At 38.4% G+C, this 19,275-nt stretch overlaps 1 protein-coding gene across 1 annotated transcript in view; it reads right to left on the bottom strand.

The window, feature by feature from the left end:
• The window catches only part of LOC127653872 (receptor-type tyrosine-protein phosphatase T-like), a 322,776-nt gene that overhangs the window by 274,360 nt on the left and 29,141 nt on the right, over positions 1–19,275 (bottom strand). The window contains exon 2 of the mRNA XM_052140673.1: positions 13,522–13,551. Within this exon, the coding sequence (XP_051996633.1) occupies positions 13,522–13,551 (30 nt within the window). The remainder of the gene's footprint in view (positions 1–13,521; positions 13,552–19,275) is intronic.

The raw sequence follows: 19,275 nt of genomic DNA, 5'->3' as shown, positions 1-19,275 counted from the left end.
GTTTCATGAGATTCACCCTTCATGAAATTGGCTGACATTTGAGGATGTGTCTTTGTGTGTCCATCATTTAGGTCCCATCAGTCAGCAGCACAACCTATCCAGGCAGCAGATGAGGGGTTTTTATAACAGAGAGACTCACATAAACACACCCACATTCACATAAGCAGCTTTAATATGTCAGTACATCACCATTTATCTCTGTCAGTTCCTATCAGCTCAACTGCTATCACTTCCTCATATGCACACACACACACACACACACACACACACACACACACACACACATGTTGTGTTTCCATGTTTTATGGGGACTTTCCATAGAAATAATGGTTTTTATACTGTACAAACTTTATATTCTATCCCCTAAACCTAACCCTACCCCTAAACCTAACCCTCACAGAAAACTTTCTGCATTTTTACATTTTCAAAAAACATAATTTAGTATGATTTATAAGCTGTTTTCCTCATGGGGACCGACAAAATGTCCCCACAAGGTCAAAAATTTCGGGTTTTACTATCCTTATGGGGACATTTGGTCCCCACAAAGTGATAAATACACGCTCACACATACACACACACACACACACACACAGCCCAGGTTCTCAGCCCAGAAGGCTGCGGTTATCCAGGGTCTCATAATTCTCTCTTTCAGAACTCTAAACCAATGAAGCTAAAAAATAAAATAAAAAAATAATATTTGAAAATGAGAAAAATAGATTTCAAATGGGAAAATGAGTTCAAATGAGTTCCAAGCAGCATACTTTTGTATACCTCATGCCCTCTTGTATTCGTGGTCTGTATTCTGTATTTCTTGAGCTCTGTGTGTCTTTTAGCCTTCACAAATTAAGTCCAATCTAGAATTTGGACAGTCCAACAAAACCCTGAAACTCAATGTACTCTGTACAAGCATATAATGGATCTCTGTGTCTGAAAACTTATAGTGAGTGCTTTCAGTATATTGGTTTGTTATGTTTAGCGTTAGATTGAGGTTTAGTGTTATGTGTGCCTCAAGAGAAATTTACACCCTTGGAGATTTTCATAACATGCAAGACCTGTTCGACAAAAAACATCAGCTGTAAAAAAAAAAAAAGGAAAGAAAAATGATTGAAGCGGCAGAGCTATCGAATCTTTAAAAGACAGAGGATATATGAAACTATTGAGAGTATTTTAGGAGGAGCACTAAAAGCATTGTCAAAGTGCACTTCAAAGTGCCCTTATGTGCGGGGTTTCACCAACGCACACTCATTTGAAATACTTCCGGCACTCTGGCTGTCAAAAACCCAAGAGTGTAAAATACCACAGGAGAAGAAAAAAGAAAGTTCAAGTATTGAGTTGAGGAACCAATGTGAGTTCTTTACCTGCATGTTTGTTCCCATGGAAAAACAATGATGTTTCTGTGAAATGTATTTTAGAAAGTTACTTAAAAGTAATATGATTCTTTTTTTGATGAAGAAAGTAATATGATAAAAAACATTTTTAGAAAAGTTTGTAGTGAATTACTTTTGGAGTAACTTAACCGACACTGTCAAACATCATTTATTTAAATTAGGGCTGTTGAGTTAAAGTGTTAATTCAATATGATTAATTAAAAAAATTACTTAAAAAAATGTACGCAATTAATCAGTAGGAGGCAGTAAGCGCAAGCGCAACTATACAGGCAACGTGCAGTATTATTTATAATTATTTAATTATTATATACACTGGCGGCCCAAAGTTTGGAATAATGTAAATATTTAGCTGTTTCTGAAGGAACTTTAATTCACCACAGTGGCATTCAACTGATCACAAAGTATAGTCAGCAAAAACAGCACCATCACTATTTGAAAAAAGTCATTTTTGATCAAATCTAGACGGTCCCCATTTCCAGCAGCCATCACTCCAACACCTTATCCTTGAGTAATCATGCTAAATTGCTAATTGTACTAGAAAATCACTGGCCATTATATCAAACACAGTTGAAAGCTATTTGGTTTGTTAAATGAAGCTTAACATTGTCTTTGTGTTTGTGTTTGTTTTTGAGTTGCCACAGTATGCAAAATACTGGCATGTCTTAAGGTCAATATTAGGTCAAAAATGGCAAAAATGAAACAGCTTTCTCAAGAAACTCATCAGTCAATAATTTTTTTTAAGGAATGAAGGTTATACAACGCTTGATATCATACAGGTGTACACAAAAGTCCTCAAAGACAAAGGACAATTGGCTCTAACAAAGACAGAAAGAGATGTGGAAGGCCCAACAAGAGGAAAAGTGCATCAGAGTCTCTAGTTTGAGAAATAGACACCTCACATGTCCTCAGCTGACAGCTTCATTGAATTCTACCCGCTCAACACCAGTTTCATGTACAACAGTAAAGAGAAGACTCAGGGGTGCAGCCTTATGGGAAGAATTGCAAAGAAAAAGCCACTTTTGAAACTGAAAATCAAAAGAAATGGTTAGAGTGGCAAAGAAACAGATATTGGACAACAGATAATTGGAAAAGAGTGTTATGGATCTTAACCCCATGATCATTTGTGGGATCAGCTAGACTGTAAGGTGCATGAAAAATGTCCTGACTATACATTGTGATCAGTTGTTGAATGCCACTTTGGTGAATAAAGATACCAATTTCTTTCCATAAGAGCAAAATCTGTACATTATTCCAAACTTTTGGCAGCCAGTGTATTTAATTATAATTCATAATCTATTGCATTTTAATTCATTGACAGCCCTAATTCAAATATGTAAAATAAAGAATGAAAATTTGGAGCTTGAAAAAATTGTCATTGTGTTTAAATGCTGCATAAACATTCCTCAAAATGTCCCCTTTTGTGCTCCACGGGGAATTTTTTTTTACCCATTCACTGTTTAATAATAGTCAAACTGAATAAAATATTTTTTGTGCATGTGTGATTGTAGTACACTTATTTGAGTAACTACTCATAAAAAAAATTTAAAAGGTATTCTCATTTACATCTTTTCGTTGTCGGTCAGCCTCAAGTGAGGTGTTAGAAAGTGGCTAATGAATATCTTCCAGAGTGAAACAAAGGTAGTAAATTACCATAGAAAAACATATTTCAATTGGCAATCTAATTTAGCACCCAGTGACCTCTGGTGGGAGTGGGGTGTGTATTAGTATTCTACAAGGCTATTTGTTGAGCATGTGTGTGTGTGTGTGTGTGTGTGTGTGTGTGTTTACCATTATCTGGGTGTGATTGTCAGTATTCTAGTCCAGCTTTGCTTGCACAATTCTACACTGCATCAGGTCCCTGGCACAGTGATTAAATTGTGCATTTGTGTGTGAGTGTCTGCGTATGTGTGTGCGTGTGTGTGTGTGTGTGTGTGTGTGTGTGTGTGTGTGTGTGTGTGTGTGTGGTGAACGCGCTATGGCTTTTATGCAGATGATAATGCAATAATTAAACCACCACATTAACTGTACTGTATGAACACCACACAATAATAATGAAAGATAGTTAGCGTTAATATGTCTGTGACTGTGTGTTTGTGTGGATGCGTTCAGGAGAGACACCGGCGTCTTTCAGAGCTGATCTTTGCTTGTGGATTGCAATATTTTTAAAGCTTAACTCCCACACTTTTTTATCTTTCTCGCTCTCTTTCTATCCATCTCTCTCAGGTGCTCATTACAGGTCCATCTACTGCTCCATGCGCTCCGCTGAGATGCCCACTCAACCCTTCTTTCTGCCTTACCCCCCTCTCCCCTCTGTCTCACTCCCAACCAACCTATTTCTCTCCTTGCACCCTTAGCCTTGCCTGTAGAGGGAGCCATAAAATGGAAGTAAATGGGGATGCCTAGCTCCAAAAATGGCAAAAATGTACCATAAAATTGGTCCATATGACTTGTGCAGTGTTCCAAGAATTTTAAAGTCATACATTGGTTTTATGTGAGGAACAGACCAGAACATAAGTCGTTATTCACTAAAACAAATTCTCTCAAATTTCTCTGTAGCTCTCAAATCAAATATAGTGCCATTTGAACTCATTGATGTTCAACGATGTCAGCGATGTTTAAGCAATGTTTAAAATGATTTATATGAAATTTCTGTATGTTCCACTTTTATAATATTTTATATTTTATTTGTTGATTTTGTATTTTGGAGCTTGACAGCCTCTATTTCTATTTGCTTTAAATATCTACAAAAGAGCAGCCAGAATACCCTTCAAATCCACTCCCAAAAGTTGTGCTCAATGGAAGAAAAAAGGCCATATAAGCTTGGAACAGCATGTGGGTGAGTAAATGATGACAGAGTTGTCATTTTTGGGTAAACTAATCCTTGAAGAAATGACAGAACAGTGCAACGGATTTGGTCACATTTGTGATTACAAATTATCATCTGCAATCTATGTACTGATTACTATTGTTGAGAGGTCCAAACATCATCTGCAGCCTGAAACTGAACTTTTGACCAGATGTTAGGAGTGAATGCACTGCACAGGAAAAATAAAGGAGGCTCCCTTACTCCCTATTAATGAATGACTTAACTCAGAGCAGTTCGAAATGCACCTTATTTTCAGCATAACTCCATATTAAGCCTCTGAATTAAATATTGTTTTCTCAATGTGAAAATGCACAGTAAATATGGGATTTTGAATGACAAACTAGCTCCATTTTCCACAATAGTGGTCATTGTTTTTAACAGTGAGCCGATTCACGATAAATCGCTCATATTTTAAAAAATTGAATATTGGATGAAACATCTAGGTTACAGATGTAACCTCCGTTCCCTGATCGAGGGAACGAGACGTTGTGTCAAAGAAGCGACACAAGGCGTCTCTCTTGAGAGCCTTTTGCATCTCTGATCTATGAGAAAAGGCCAATGAGAAATTGGCAGACAGAAATTGCATGTCCTGCCCCCGGACATACGGGTATAAAGGGAGGGAAATGCGTCAGTTTCATTTAGGATTTTTCTGAGGAGCCGACAATGAGGTTCGGTCACAACAGTGGTTCGGTTCAGTGACGTGGCCGGGAGGACACAAAGTCTCGTTCCCTCCATCAGGGAACGGAGGTTACATCCATAACCTAGACATTCCCCGTCTGTCGCTCACTTCGACGTTGTGTCGAAGAAGTGACACTAGGGGTCCAATTTAAATCACACCATGCACTGAGCCGTGTACGTGTACTGCTGACACAGGAGCGGGCAGGTATTTTACGTGCCAAAGCGACCAGCTGTGCCAGGCTGCACGTACCCTTCCCCAATGCCCCATAAAATTGTCAAAGCCTTCTGGTTCTTTACCCCCGACAGGGGGGAACAAGGCGACGTGCCAAGCATGGGAGCAGGCCGAGGCAGCCCTTTTCTCTCTCTATGTTTCTCGCATAGAGTTAAAGCAGCTGGGGCCATCTTAACGCTATCATACGCATCGGGGAAGGCGATATTTCCCAGTTTTCCTATTCTTTCAGGGGGGAAAGACCCTGCGGAGACCACACATGCCCAGACTGGGGCATCACATGGGCTTTTAGGTCACATGTGGAGAATGGCGCAGTGGTAGATCCTACCTCATTGGGAGGGAGGAGTTGCTACAAACACGGCGACCGGGGGTCCGTGAGGACTGCCCAAGGGAGACGCGGGTCCGCTCGCAAGGGGACCGTACCGCGGAAAATACACACAGGGTGAAAAGTCCACGTGGGAGCCCGTCCTGTGGAGCACCTATTTCAGTACAGGGTAAATTGAGTACCGGCATTGGTCTTGGTCGGCAAATTCCTCCACTGAATTCACGGACCAGAGGGCTAGGGAGGAGTCCTCCAGGGAGCCGAGTCTGTGGGATCTCCTGGGGTAAAGGCGCACGGTATTACCTCAGCAGAGGGAAAGGGCGCTGCAAGCGGTCCATTCAGTCAGTTTGTCAGCGCGTACTACCGGCTCAGACCTGAGAAAACATGGGATGAAACCGACTCAACCCTGAGATTGTATAATCTCGCAAAGGTGTTGGGTGTTGCCCAACCCGCTGCTCTGTATATGTCTGCTAGGGAGGTGCCCCTGGCCAGTGCCCATGAGGACGCAACACTTCTTGTTGCGTGTGCTCGGACCTGCAAGGCGGGGGCACGGCTTGGGAGCGATAGGCCAACATAATGGCGTCCACTACCCAGTGGGAAAGCCTCTGTTTGGAGACAGCGTTTCCTTTCCGCTGTCCACCAAAGCAGACAAAGAGCTGTTCAGAACGTCTAAAGCTCTGCGCGCGGTCCAAGTAGACACGCAAAGCAAGTACCGGACACAGCAACAAAGGGGCTGGGCCTGCCTCCTCCCGGGGCAGCGCTTGCAGGTTCACAACCTGCAAAAAATACGCTATTTTAAGGTTGTTTCAGCTAATGCACATTCTCAAGAAAACTGACAGCACATTCTCAAGAAAACTGACAGCCAGATCTCTCTATCAAAAAGGTGATTGGCTCTTTTAGCTGGACACTTGACTGGACTTCAATGGACTTCCTACAGTCGCAATATTTAACATTACAATTTTCCCCATTTGAATGTACAGTACAGTATATGAATGGTCCTTATGTATCTGGTAGCAATCAACGCAAAACTCACAAGAATTTCATAGAACGAGATTTACCATCTAGACATGACCAGAATGAAGTATGTGATGTTTTAATAAGTTCAGCACAAAGTTGGGGGAGTATGACATTCAGAGACAGATGGATGAGCATAGAGTGGAGGAAGAGGACAGCCGGATGATAGAAAAGTGCTGGATGGAGTGATTAGTGAACAAGTGCAGTAAGGCATGCTGTCATCCTCTCCATATCCCATCAGACCTTTCTCCTCATCAGCATGGAAGCTCAGATAAAATTGAATCCAAATGAATTCCTCTCTCTCTCTCTCTCTCTCTCTCTCTCTCTCTCTCTCTCTCTCTCTCTATCAATCTCTCTCTATCGCTGAGGTGTGAAAGCAATGATCCGTGTAATTATTAAATATTATGGGAGGATTTCCAGTCAAGCAAAGCATCTAATCTTACAGTACTGTCCCATACACACACATTCACAAACACACATTCTGAATGTCTCTCTCTGGAATAGTCTGGCACTGGATATGGCTAAATAGACTCTTCTCCTGTCCTTCATGTACTGTCATGTACGGTCTTTCTTTATGTCTGCACCCGAACTTCAGATTGAGTCGGTCATGCAAATAATTAATTATCGCTTCATTGTGTCCACTGCCATGGACCTGTGACATGTTTTGGTGCAGTTTCTGTGCTGGAACTAGACAACAAACACACACAGACACAAACACACACACACACACACACACACACACACACACACGCTGCTCCACGTTCCTATAACATGTCATGAATATATCGCTTTCTTTTTTATTTAGATTTCTGACCATTTAGGTAAGCTCTGCTTATATGACATTTTATTACTTTGCCAATATAATCACAACTAACTCACATGCACACACACATTGTGAAGTAAACCATAAATTTACTGTCAGCGAGACTTAAAGTTTAAAATTTAAATTCTCTCATCATTTACTCACCCTCATGCCATCCCAGATATATATGACTTTCTTTCTTCTGCTAAACACAAATTAAGATTTTTAGAAGAATATCTCAGCTCTGTAGGTCCATACAATGCAAGTGAATGGTGATCAGCACTTTAAAGTTCCAAAAAGCACAGACAGTCAGCATAAAAGTAATCCATACGACTCCATCGGTTAAATTAATGTCTAATATGATCGTTTGGGGACGTTTACATCAATCTTGAGGCTCTCATCAACATGCATTAGAGAGTAACCGTTTAAGTAACATTTATAGTTTAAAAGGTTTTAAATATTGATCTATTGAAATATTGTTTCTCACCCAAAGCAATCGTATAACTTTTGAAGACATATATACATTTATTACTATACATGTCAATGTTATCAAATTAGATAAGCCTTGTGGTCAGTGTTAGTTTTGCTACATTCGAATTTGAATCCAACTGGGACATCCACCCCTGTTCCTGTCCGTTTGATTTCCTGCCGACTTTCATCTCGATAAAATATGGCAAAAATGTGTTGTTTTGTTTTAAATTAAATTTAAATATGTATTTATTTTACTAATTATTTATTAAAATTTCAGTACATTTTGGAAATGACAGAAGGGGTAACTAACACTTCTTGACCAAATGGTCACAGATAATGATTATTAATTAAAAGATTCCGGTTCAGATTCTGATACTTCTGAACAATTTTGGTTCTTAACTGTCCCATTAACCATTCTTATAGTGCTCATTTCGATGGTTTTACGTAGATGTTTTAGTTTCGAATGAATAACGTTCTGATGTAATGACCAAATAGTGAACGTTCCACTAAAATTGAAAATTGATGGATGACTGATATTGACCTTTACAGCAAAAAATAAAACAGGCGGATAAAAGTAATTTGTTTAGTAGGAAGAGCTGTATTGACTCATAAGAATCATTCAATCTGGATTTGGGATACATTGGACGTGCTGCATGTTTTGAACTGTAGATTCATAAGAACTATCTTATAAGAGTTATTTGTCAGGAATAAGGCTACACTGATCACACTGCGTGTTTCGCACTGTGGATTCAAAAGAACTGACTCATTAGAGTCATTAGTTCAGGAATTGGGCTACTCTGATTGCGCTGAATGTTTCGTGCTGTAGATTTAAAAGAACCGAATAATAAGGAATCTGACTACACTGGTTGTGTTGTGTGTTTTGTGCGGATTCAAATAAACCAGCTTATTAGATTAATTCATTGGGAATCAGCCTACTCTGGTCAAACTATATGTTTCACGCTAGTGTTGTGTTGGTTTATTAGTTAGTGCTGCTGAATAGTAGTGCCATAGACACTGTTGTTGTATTTGAGCACTGTTTCACGTCAGCAAAAGAATAACAAATATCATTAATATAATTTGTATAACTCTGGTATTTTTTTAAAAACATAACTGGTTCTGAATAAGAACCCCTTCTAGGTTCCCAATTCTAGATATCGTCAGATGTTGGTAATCTCAAATATACTCAAATACTGACTAATTTAATGGCCAGACCAGTATATTGGCATATCGCTATGCATGACCTAGCTCTGACGCCAATTAAAATAAGCAGTTCAATTCAAAAGTGTAGATTCACTACTCTTCCTATTATGTACTCTTGTTCAGTAGTCTTCAACATTCTTAACACATAAAGCACCTGTTCAGATAGCAGCAATTGTGCTTATGTGGGAATTCTACAGATTTCTGATCTCAGCCAAATGTGGAACACTGATCCAGAAACAGTCATGCTGCTCTCAGTGGAACTGACTCTGCTCTTTAAGCGTTTCACTTTTTTGTATTTTTGGAGCTAGCAGACAGCCCATGATCACCATCCACTTTAGTGTACTTGGAGAAAGAGCAGCTTAAACATTCTGCTAAACGTATACCTTTGTTTCACGGAGGAAAAGAAGTTATGTAGTTCTGGAATAACATGACAATGAGGGTGAGTAGATGATGACCAGATTTTCATTTTGAAATGGATATTCCCTATAAATGTTGCTTTTCACCTTCATCACTCCGTTATTTACTTTTATTTCACTGTAATTTTGTATGTGAAAGTGCATGAGACAAAAACAGGGAAACAGAGAGATGGAAACATACTACTTTGGCAGTCACAATGACAGACCGAGAAAATCGTTTGCTATGTGTGGGCGAAGTGCATGTCAAGTGCACACACGAATACACACACACACACACACCTGGGGTCATCCTGCCAAGCGTAGCGCATAAAGGAGGTCATCCCTCGCTCGGAGAGCGCAAAAGGGCATTGCAGCATTGCTATGGGCTGCAGACCGCCTCGAAACACCTAGCTGTGGGTTTATGGGTTTGGACAGGTGCAACACACACGCACACACAGCTGATCCATTCTAAGCATTATGGTCTGCAAACAAAAAGTAACATTTATTTATTACATTAAATAATTGAGGTCACAAGCATACACGAGTGTCAGACTATGAACTGCATCAGCCCGTGAGGTGCATTGACTATGAAGTGTACACTACATAGCACTTAATTTGAATTGTTGTGAGACACTTGTCTGTACGCAGTTCTTGGATTTTGCCTTTAGTTGTTAGTGGCCTTGAGTTACTATGAGAGCACTCTTGATTCGTCGCCTAACAAGCAATTAATTACACAGCAATTACACACCAAATTAATTAGCAGTTTAGATTTGTACCCCTGTTAACTGACTCGTCATCATGTGATTAGTACTTCCTTTAAGTACGATGCCCACTTAGGAGCATACTCATATATACTGAGAACATATAAGTGAGCACAAATACAATCATGCTTACAAACACATATCCTGTGTAACTTGCCAATTTCTATTTGCTGATAGTGGCAAAAATACTCAGGGATTAACTTTATTGCAAAATATTCAGATCTATACAACGTAGTTTGAGACTGTAGTGATAATGACTCGATTGTGTCATTAACAGTGTGTCATAACAGTAGGCGGTTGCTGCTGAGCTTTTTTGGCAATCTTTGTTTGGTGCAACTCTCTGATTTGTCAGACTGATCTCAAAGTGAAATTGGTAACAGTAGGTTATCTTTTCTTTAGCTAAAATCGGTCTGTGGTTTTCAAAATTCGAAAAGTGTTTTTGGGTATATGGACATATGTGAGCTCCATTTTCAGGTGTAATGTCTACTGAGGGGTGCCAAAAGTGAATTGTGAAGCAAGTTGATATCAACTGTACAGGATGTAATACTGTGAAGAGAGATGCATATTTTATAAACTGTAGCCCTTAACCCAAACCCCAAACCTAAAGCTAACCATCAGTGTAGTAAAATATAAATCTCAGAATCATGCTCGTCACTGATTACGCAAGCATGAATATTTCCTGGTTTCAACATGGGATCCGAACCCTGGTCTCACCACAGGGGTAGGTAAACACGCTGGAGCCGATGCAAATTGTCAGATAGGAGACGGTGCTTGTCAGTGACTCGGTATAATGTGTTCTGCTTTTACAGTAAACACATTTTCTTTTAAATGAAGTTGAAATAACAGGGACTGATGGCTTTAACAGAAGCATATACCATCAGTCAACAACCTCACAGTAGGTCTGTCTTTAAAGGTTGTTAAGTTATCGTTAAAAATCAATCCTATCTCTATGTCTATGATGAAAATGAACTGTTGCACTCTATGGTAGTTACCTGACTTGCGGATGACCCTCTTGGAAGACTGCGATTTAAATGCTGTTAATTTATAGATGACTCCAGATGGGATTTTTCACCAAAAACAAAAGAAAAAAAATTACTTTTGTAGTCTTTGTATTGCAGGATTTAATTATAATTGAAGCAAGAATAAAATGAGTATGAAATATCACTATTGTAAGCACACCTACTGAGCAAGGGCCATAAAACACAAAACTCACTCACATCTGCTCCCTCTCTCACCTCGACTTAGGTTAAGTCAATGTTTCCACAAATCTATGACCAGGTTAGTAGCGGACTAAAGCTCAGTTCTGAGTGGAGCACGGGGCACACTGACTGAGACTTTAGAGCTCCGACTAACAACTTGGCATTAGTTCAAGTGTACTTAGAGTGAACAGGCTCGATATGGAATTTCCATTTAGGACAACATTCAGTTGTTGACCAAGCCTAAATAGGGTGAAATCTAAACCTCTGGTTATTGTAATATTGTACATAGGAAACTATGGCATGATTATATAGAGCTAATATAACTTAGGTTTTGTTGGTTTATTTATAGTTTATAGCCATTGTATACTGTCCTTGGGCCATTGGTTGGCCTCCCCTTACAGCTCCTGTATTAGTCAATGTTATTAGGCATTGAGGAAACTCACTTGTGACAAAAAGCTGTGGTTTTATCTTGCACTTTGTGTTCTTGTTTTGTTAAATTATTATAGTGTGCAGGCCTTTTTTGTATTGTTTGCCTGTTTGGATTTCTGTGGCCTACGCACCTAGCCAAAAACAAATTGGACTTCTCTTAACGCGCTGTGAGTTTTTGGTCATTTTTTCACAATGGTTGCATTTTTGCATGTGTGTGTGTGTGTATGTGTGTGTGCGTGCTTGCATGCGTGTGCGTGTGTGAGTGTGTGAAAGAGAGAGAATTCCGCCATTTCATTCCAGTAAGCGGTCCAATTTTCCAATCAACTAGCGGTTTGCTGAAGCGCGGGGAGCTGAGAAGGCCTGTCGAAGGTTGTGTGTTCCACTACATCTTTAGATATCCCAACCATACAGTTTAATGCACAACAAGTCAACCTTTAAATGGGACAGATATTTCCCTGTCAGCTCCTATATCTCAGGAGCACCTCACATATCCACAGCCATTTGGGTAATACATCTCCGAAAGGCAGGCTACTAAATCCCCATAATGCCTTTCTCAGGAGACTCCTAACATGGAATAACCTCATATTGGTATTCATTATTGTACAATTATACCAAATTTAGAAAACATTTTTGTAAAATTCCACAGAATATTTAACTTGGTTAAAACATATACGGGTCATTTAAAAGAATAAAAATATCTTTATTGTTTCAGTATTTAGGATGTGCCTTTTTTGCTTTAATGACAGCATGCACTCAAACTGGCACGGACAAAACTTGATCATCCATTTAATCCAGAATGATTTGAGAATGTTCCAAAAGGCATCTTGTGTGCTTAAATGGAAGATAAGATATCTGACCTTTCATACAAAGGAGTTAACGTGATCAGTGTAACAAATTTGCTTATTTTAATCGTGACATAGAAATAGTGAGCAATCTCAAATTTGTATTATTAATTTTACATCATAGCAAAAACTTTTTTTAGGTTTAAATAAGATTTTGAATCCCAGATTTTCAATGTTAACTTAAGACTGTATGTGTGTGTTTGCATGTATGTGTGCTTGCATGGCAGATGAGCAGCATACAGATCCACACTGGGAGTAAAATGTGGCTCCATGAGCATGTCAAAGGCAAAAAAAAAAGCATGTACACTGGCCCAAAAGACACAGATGTTAAAATCAGAAATGACAAGAGTAATGAATGGATCTGCCTTACATTTAAATGGATTTATGAGGGAAAACATTCTAATCTAAAGCAGAGAACTTATTTAGGGAGAACTAAATCATTCATATTATACACACAAATGCACGGCATTGTTATTGTATGATCAGTGTAATCAACAGGGCATTTTCTATAATCTGCTTGTACCATATTTTTTCAAAAAATAAATGGGTCTGAATAGGGAAAGTATATAAAGATTGCAGAGTGACAGGAAATTCCACAGAAAATACATGCATTGACATACTGTACATAAACACACATTGGCCAAATATATGTACACACTGCTAAGTTTTGGAAGTGAAAAAAAGAATTGACTGTAATGCCAGAGTGAATGCCCTTAATTATTGTTGCAAGTTGGAATGGCCCGTAGAATACAGGAGTCACTCCCAAAATCGTGATGCATGATAACAAGCATGATACCTATAGCAATGTTCTGGTTTCTCACAGCTTTTAACAAGAAACATGTGTGCCAACAGTTTAATCCCTAACTCGACTGTAATGTAGGCATTGAACTGGTGTCATAATTTAAGAATAAGTCTAGATACGTACCTCCGTCTTTGTGATTTGCTGTCTCTGCACCTGAAAAAGAGAAACACGTGTCAGAATTAGCTGATTGCATGGTAACTAACGTGATTATCCACATGTATATTTGCTATCTAGGTATGCACAATTATTTTTTGCATTTTATTATTTGCATTTAGTGTTGTTTTTCCCTGCCTGTGGCCCCCACCAGTTGAGAATCAATGGTTTACAGTTGATTTCCCAGTAAACTCTTAAAGCATTACAGCCCTACAGAGCATCTGTCCTTCACGTCAGCTCACATACATTTAGCTATGCACTAAGTATGTACAGTAAACCTTGCATATTGCCCTTCAATCTGTTCAAATAGCATGATAATCAACAGCAAATAGACATGGAACTGAATAGAAAATAATTATTCAAATTGTGAAAAGAAATAATATTAGTTCTGAATGTTTGCGAGTGCTTCGAGTAAATAATGGTCTTTACTGCCCTCAGATCAAGGTCAATATATGCAATTTTCTTTTCCTCAGTTAACCAGCATCTTCCGATGGAGGATTTCATTGACTGCAGGTGCTCCTAAATATTGCTTTTGTTGGTTTGAAAACACTTATTAAACATCATCAAGACTGAATAAAAGCCATTTGAATAAGCATGGTTTGGGAAATTGGAATATAGTGCATGAGCATTATGAACTACTTTAATGGTATTTAAAATCTCCTTTTTGGAGCTTGACAGTCCCTGGTCATTGTCTTTGTATTGTTTTATGGAAAACAGCAGATTCTGCCTTTACTCACCCTCATCTCTTTCCAAACGCAACTGAATTTCTTTCTTCTGTGGAACACAGAGGAATTTTTCCATACGATGAATGTTTCAATACTTCTGTATTGATCATTGTAAGTGGCAGAAAATGGTTGGTGCACCTTGGAGAGTTTTGACACTAAAAAGAGCCAGACATAAGGTGTATATGGACATGGCCGCATACACAAACATTTTTTCACACACATACACATGTACTTTTCGGCCATTATGGTCCACATGGTGCAATGCAGCTGGTTCAAATGTCTATGTGTGTTCTAGTGTCTACCCTAATGTCTGGTAAACTCAGCATCCCCTCTCTCAGGATGAAATTGCTGTCTTTGTCCTTGTGAGTAAATGCTCACTGTGAGTCTCCTCATTTATTACCTGCCCACAGGTGCAAATGGAGCAAATCGCTGCCGTCCATCAGACAGTGGGAGGTACTGGAGAGTCCTGCTTTGTTCCTGACCATTCTTTACACACATACATGCTACGGGAATGGCTCAAGGTAAAGGAATGACATGTCATAAAAAGCTCCTGTATGTTAATGTGTAGTTCTGTATTACTAGAGGAGGTAATGACTGGAAAAAAAACAGTTGGATGCTGATTTCAGGGGGTCGAGGCCTTGCACCCCCAGAACATACTGCTTAATGAGGCATCCCAACTCAGATCAACACACACACACACACGCAAAAACACACTCCACTATCAGCGAAGACAAAGTCTGGCAGAGCACAGCTGCTCAAATGAACCTATGAATTAATTGTGTGACCTGAAATATATATTTTGTTCGGTCTTTAAAGCTTTCCTTTTATGATCTGTGAAATTTCATAAGCCATATGAGATGGCCCTCCTATCATGCAATACAAGGGACCAGTAAAAACCACAGTTATCTGAACCTACAGTTTTTACTTTGAGGTATCTCATGTATTCACTTGAAGGAATTTAATGTTACTGTTTTGTTTAGGCGTTCTGTATCTGAATCTTTATTTATCACCAGGGCTGCTTGAATTTTCACATTTGACATGCTCCTTCATTCCTTCCTTTTTTCTTTCTTTTTCTATTCCTTCATTGCTTCTTTACTTTCACTTTCATTACTTCATTCATTCATTCCTTCCTTCCAACCTTTAATTCTCCTTCCATTTTCCTTCCATTTTCCTTCCTTCCATTTTCCTTCACTCCTTGTTTTCTTTAATTTCCTTTTCTTCCATTTTCCTTTATTCCTTGTTTTCTTTCATTTCCTTTTCTTCCTTCATTCCTTCTTTTCTTTCATTTCCCTTTCCTTCCTTCCTTCCTCCCTTCCTTCTTTATTTCCTTCCTTCATTCCTTTGTTCCATTTCCTTCCTTCCTTTCATCTTCAATTTCCTTTTCCTCCCTTCCTTCATTCCTTCCAAGCTTCCTTCCTTTTCAGTCTAGTCCTCATAAAAAGATATTGTGTGACTTCAGAAGACTTTAATGGTAATTATATGGTTTTAATTGTTTGTATTGGATACTGTATATTTTAGTTTAATGGGAAAAATCACCTCAGATTATATTTACTAACTTAATTTTCCTTTTTGGGTGAACTGTTCCTTTAACGGTAACCCTCCTTTGGATAAACACTCATTCAAGTTGTTAACAGGCAATAAAAGAACAGTTAAATGCATTGATTTCACAATTAAATAGCATTTTGTTTAGCTAATAAACTATATAAAAAAATTAACACCATTAACATCAGCGTGTTAACAATTAGAATGCAAATTCTGAATATGCAAACTTCAGACTAAAAAGGGCTGATGAAAATACCCAAAAGCAGTGACTGTCTCTGAAAGGTAGGCCTACTTCTTTTAAGTGTGCTACAGATTGTATCGTTTTTGACCACCAGTGTCACTCCTCTCTATTAGCATTCATCTCCAAATAATTTAAATGCTAATGTATCCTAGCCTTTTCTACGCGTGATAAAGCTAACAATCGGCTCCAGCACTGGGGGCCTTTTTGTAGCTGAGCTATGAAGCAATTAGCTTGACTAGAATAACTATACACAGTGAGAAGAATAGAATATTAGAAAAGTGATCCAACAGCCCTGAGAGAATGCAGGGAAAAGAAAGAGAAGAGTACAGGGAGTGCGGCAGTGTACAGTCAGAGAATAATTTTGTAGTTTTGCGGAGTCCTGATGGACTGCCTGAGATATAAGAGAGGTCAAATGTCAAGTCTCAAAAGGACTCCAGGATGAAAGAAAATGACAGGCTATGTCTGGAATGGAATACTAGCTTGCTACTTACTGAATACTGCGCAATATAATACTGCCTAGACTTTCTTTTTTTATGTGAAGTAGTTGACAGCATACATTATGCAATTATAAAATTTAGAATGTTTGATTTAGAATGTTTAATATAATTTTAAAGTGCGGGTGTACTGTATGGTAACAAAGTGGTGCAAAGCACAATTTGTTATTTTTCTGAGAAATAGATCATGGCGCTAAGACTTTTCAAAATTACGTCTTATCTCAGAGCTAAGTTTAAACTCAGTTCCTGCATTTGCTGTTTGGGGATTCCACCAGCAGGTAGAATAAAGTTAATGTATTTTTTTTAAACTATCTATTGGTCTTGGTTTATTTTCAGTTATTATTATCATTACGTTTATATTTACAATTGTATTTATGATCTAATTTATATTGGTATTTTTCCAGCTGTTGTCATAGAGTGAATTTTAAGTCAATGCAAAAAGGGCCGGTGGAGAGTCGTAAAATGGGTAAAGTACTAAAATGGGAGGGTAAAATATTTTTATTTAGTATGATTTGTTGACCACTTTGTTATTTTGATTATACTTTTATATAGTTTGAGGTGTAATCTCATTTTAGAAATATTTTTTGGTTTAATTATTTGTGTTTCTTGTTAATAATATTTACATTCTATATAATTTTACAGAGCGTGTATCCAAATTCTGACAAGAATCACATTTTAAATACATATAAAAGAAGCATGTCATTGTCATAGAAATATGCCAGACATTCAGACGGTTCAATAACCGGAGAAGAACCTCAGTATTAAATTATACTTGACCCAGCCCATTTGCACGCTGAGTGTGCAATTTCGCCAAACCCACTTGCACTTAGACTTTGCCGATGGTTGTCTGAAAATAAAAAATGTTCATGGCTATACCCACTGACTTAGCACTTATGACCCATTGCATAGTGCTGCACTTAGCACTAACGCTCTTAAAATAGGGCCCACTATGTTCATTTTGTTTACATATGAAAGAAATTCTCTCTCCGCTAATTATGTCAATTATGCTGTATTAATTATGCTGTAAAGTTATTTCCTTGTGAAAGTATAGAGTTCAATATTGTTCAATACTTCTTATTCAGTAATTATAGAGCATTTTCCCTTACTGTATATAATGTAAAGCAGTGTGGTGCCATCACAGTAGTTTGAACTTATCATAGCAAAGTCATTTTAAGATTCTATTTATATCAGTGGGAAAGTGGTGCATGATGGAATTTGCAAATGAAGTGCGTGCATGTACATATTCATGTACAGTGCTGTGAAATTATTATTTTTTTTATATATATATATATATATATATATATATATATATAATTATAATTTTTTTTATTGAAGCCAAAATGTTATCTAACTCCTTTATCACCCATGTGAAAAACTAACTCTCCCCTTAAACTTAATAGCTGGTTGATTCACCTTTATCTGCAACAATTGCAACCAAATGTTTCCAATAACTGGAGATCAGTCTTTCAAAACACTGTGGTGGATTTTTGGCCCACTCTTCTTTGCAGAACTGCCTGTATAAGGTCCTGCCACAGCTTCTCAATAGGGTTCAAGTCAGGATTTTGTCTAGGCCACTCCAAAACTTGGTGGACTTTCTCCTATGCTTTGGATCATTGTCTTTCTGCATAATCCAGTTGCACTTAAGCGTCAACTCAAGGACAGATTACCGGACGTTCTCCTTTAGGATTTTCTGGTAGAGAGCAGAATTCTTGTTTCCCTCAATTATTGCAAGTTGCATTGGCCCTGAAGTAACAAAGCATCCCCACACATCACACTACCACCACCATGCTTGACCGTAGGTATGATGCTCTTTTTGTGGAATTCTGTGTTTAATTTATACCAGATGTAATGGGACACTTGTCTTCCAAACAGTTCCACTTTCGACTCATCAGTACACAGAACATTCTCCCAAAAGTTTTGAGAATCATCGAGGTTTGTTTTGGCAAAATTCAGATGAGCCTTAATGTTCTTCTGGGTTAGCAGAGGTTTTTGCCTCTCCACTCTTCCATAGATGGCTTCTTTGCCCTGTGTCTTTCTGATAGTGGAGTCTCAAACAGTGACATTTATTGATGCAAGAGAGAACTGCAGTTCCTTGGCTGTTGTCCTTGGCTTTTTTGTGACTTCCTGGATGAGTGTCGCTGTGCTTTTAGAGAAATTTTGGAAGGTTGGCAACTTCTGGGAAGGTTCACTACTACACCAAGTTTTCTCCATTTGGAGATAATGGCTCTCAGTGTGGCTTAAGAGTCCCAGAGCCTTTGAAATAGCTTTGCAACCCTTCACAGACTGATGTATTTCTATCACCTTTATCCTCATAATTTCTGCAATTTCCTCATCATTTCTGGTGTCTGGGTGAGACCTTGTAGCACATTTCATGCTGCTGAAAAAGTTATATTTATGTGATGATTTGACTGAACAGGGCTGGCAGTAATCAGTCCTGGGTGTGTCTTTTCAAGCTGAACCCCATTATGAATGCAGTTCCATAGATTTGGGGATTTGGTAACTAAGGGGGCAAATACTTTTCACACAGACCCAATTTGTATTGGATACGTTTTTGCTTCAATAAATAACATTTTATTTAAAAAACTTTATTTTGTGTTTACTCAGATTGCCTTTGTTTTATGTGAGATTTTGTTTGAATTTTTGAAACAATTTCATCTGAGACACAAAAACAGGAAAAATCAGGATGGGGTGTGCGTGCGTGCGTGCGTGCGTGTGTGTGCGT

Source organism: Xyrauchen texanus, chromosome 13 (genome assembly GCF_025860055.1).
Source record: "Xyrauchen texanus isolate HMW12.3.18 chromosome 13, RBS_HiC_50CHRs, whole genome shotgun sequence".
Classification (NCBI taxonomy): Eukaryota; Metazoa; Chordata; class Actinopteri; order Cypriniformes; family Catostomidae; genus Xyrauchen; species Xyrauchen texanus.
The sequence above is the reverse complement of the archived record's forward strand: the minus strand, read 5'-3'. Positions and strand labels throughout refer to the sequence as shown.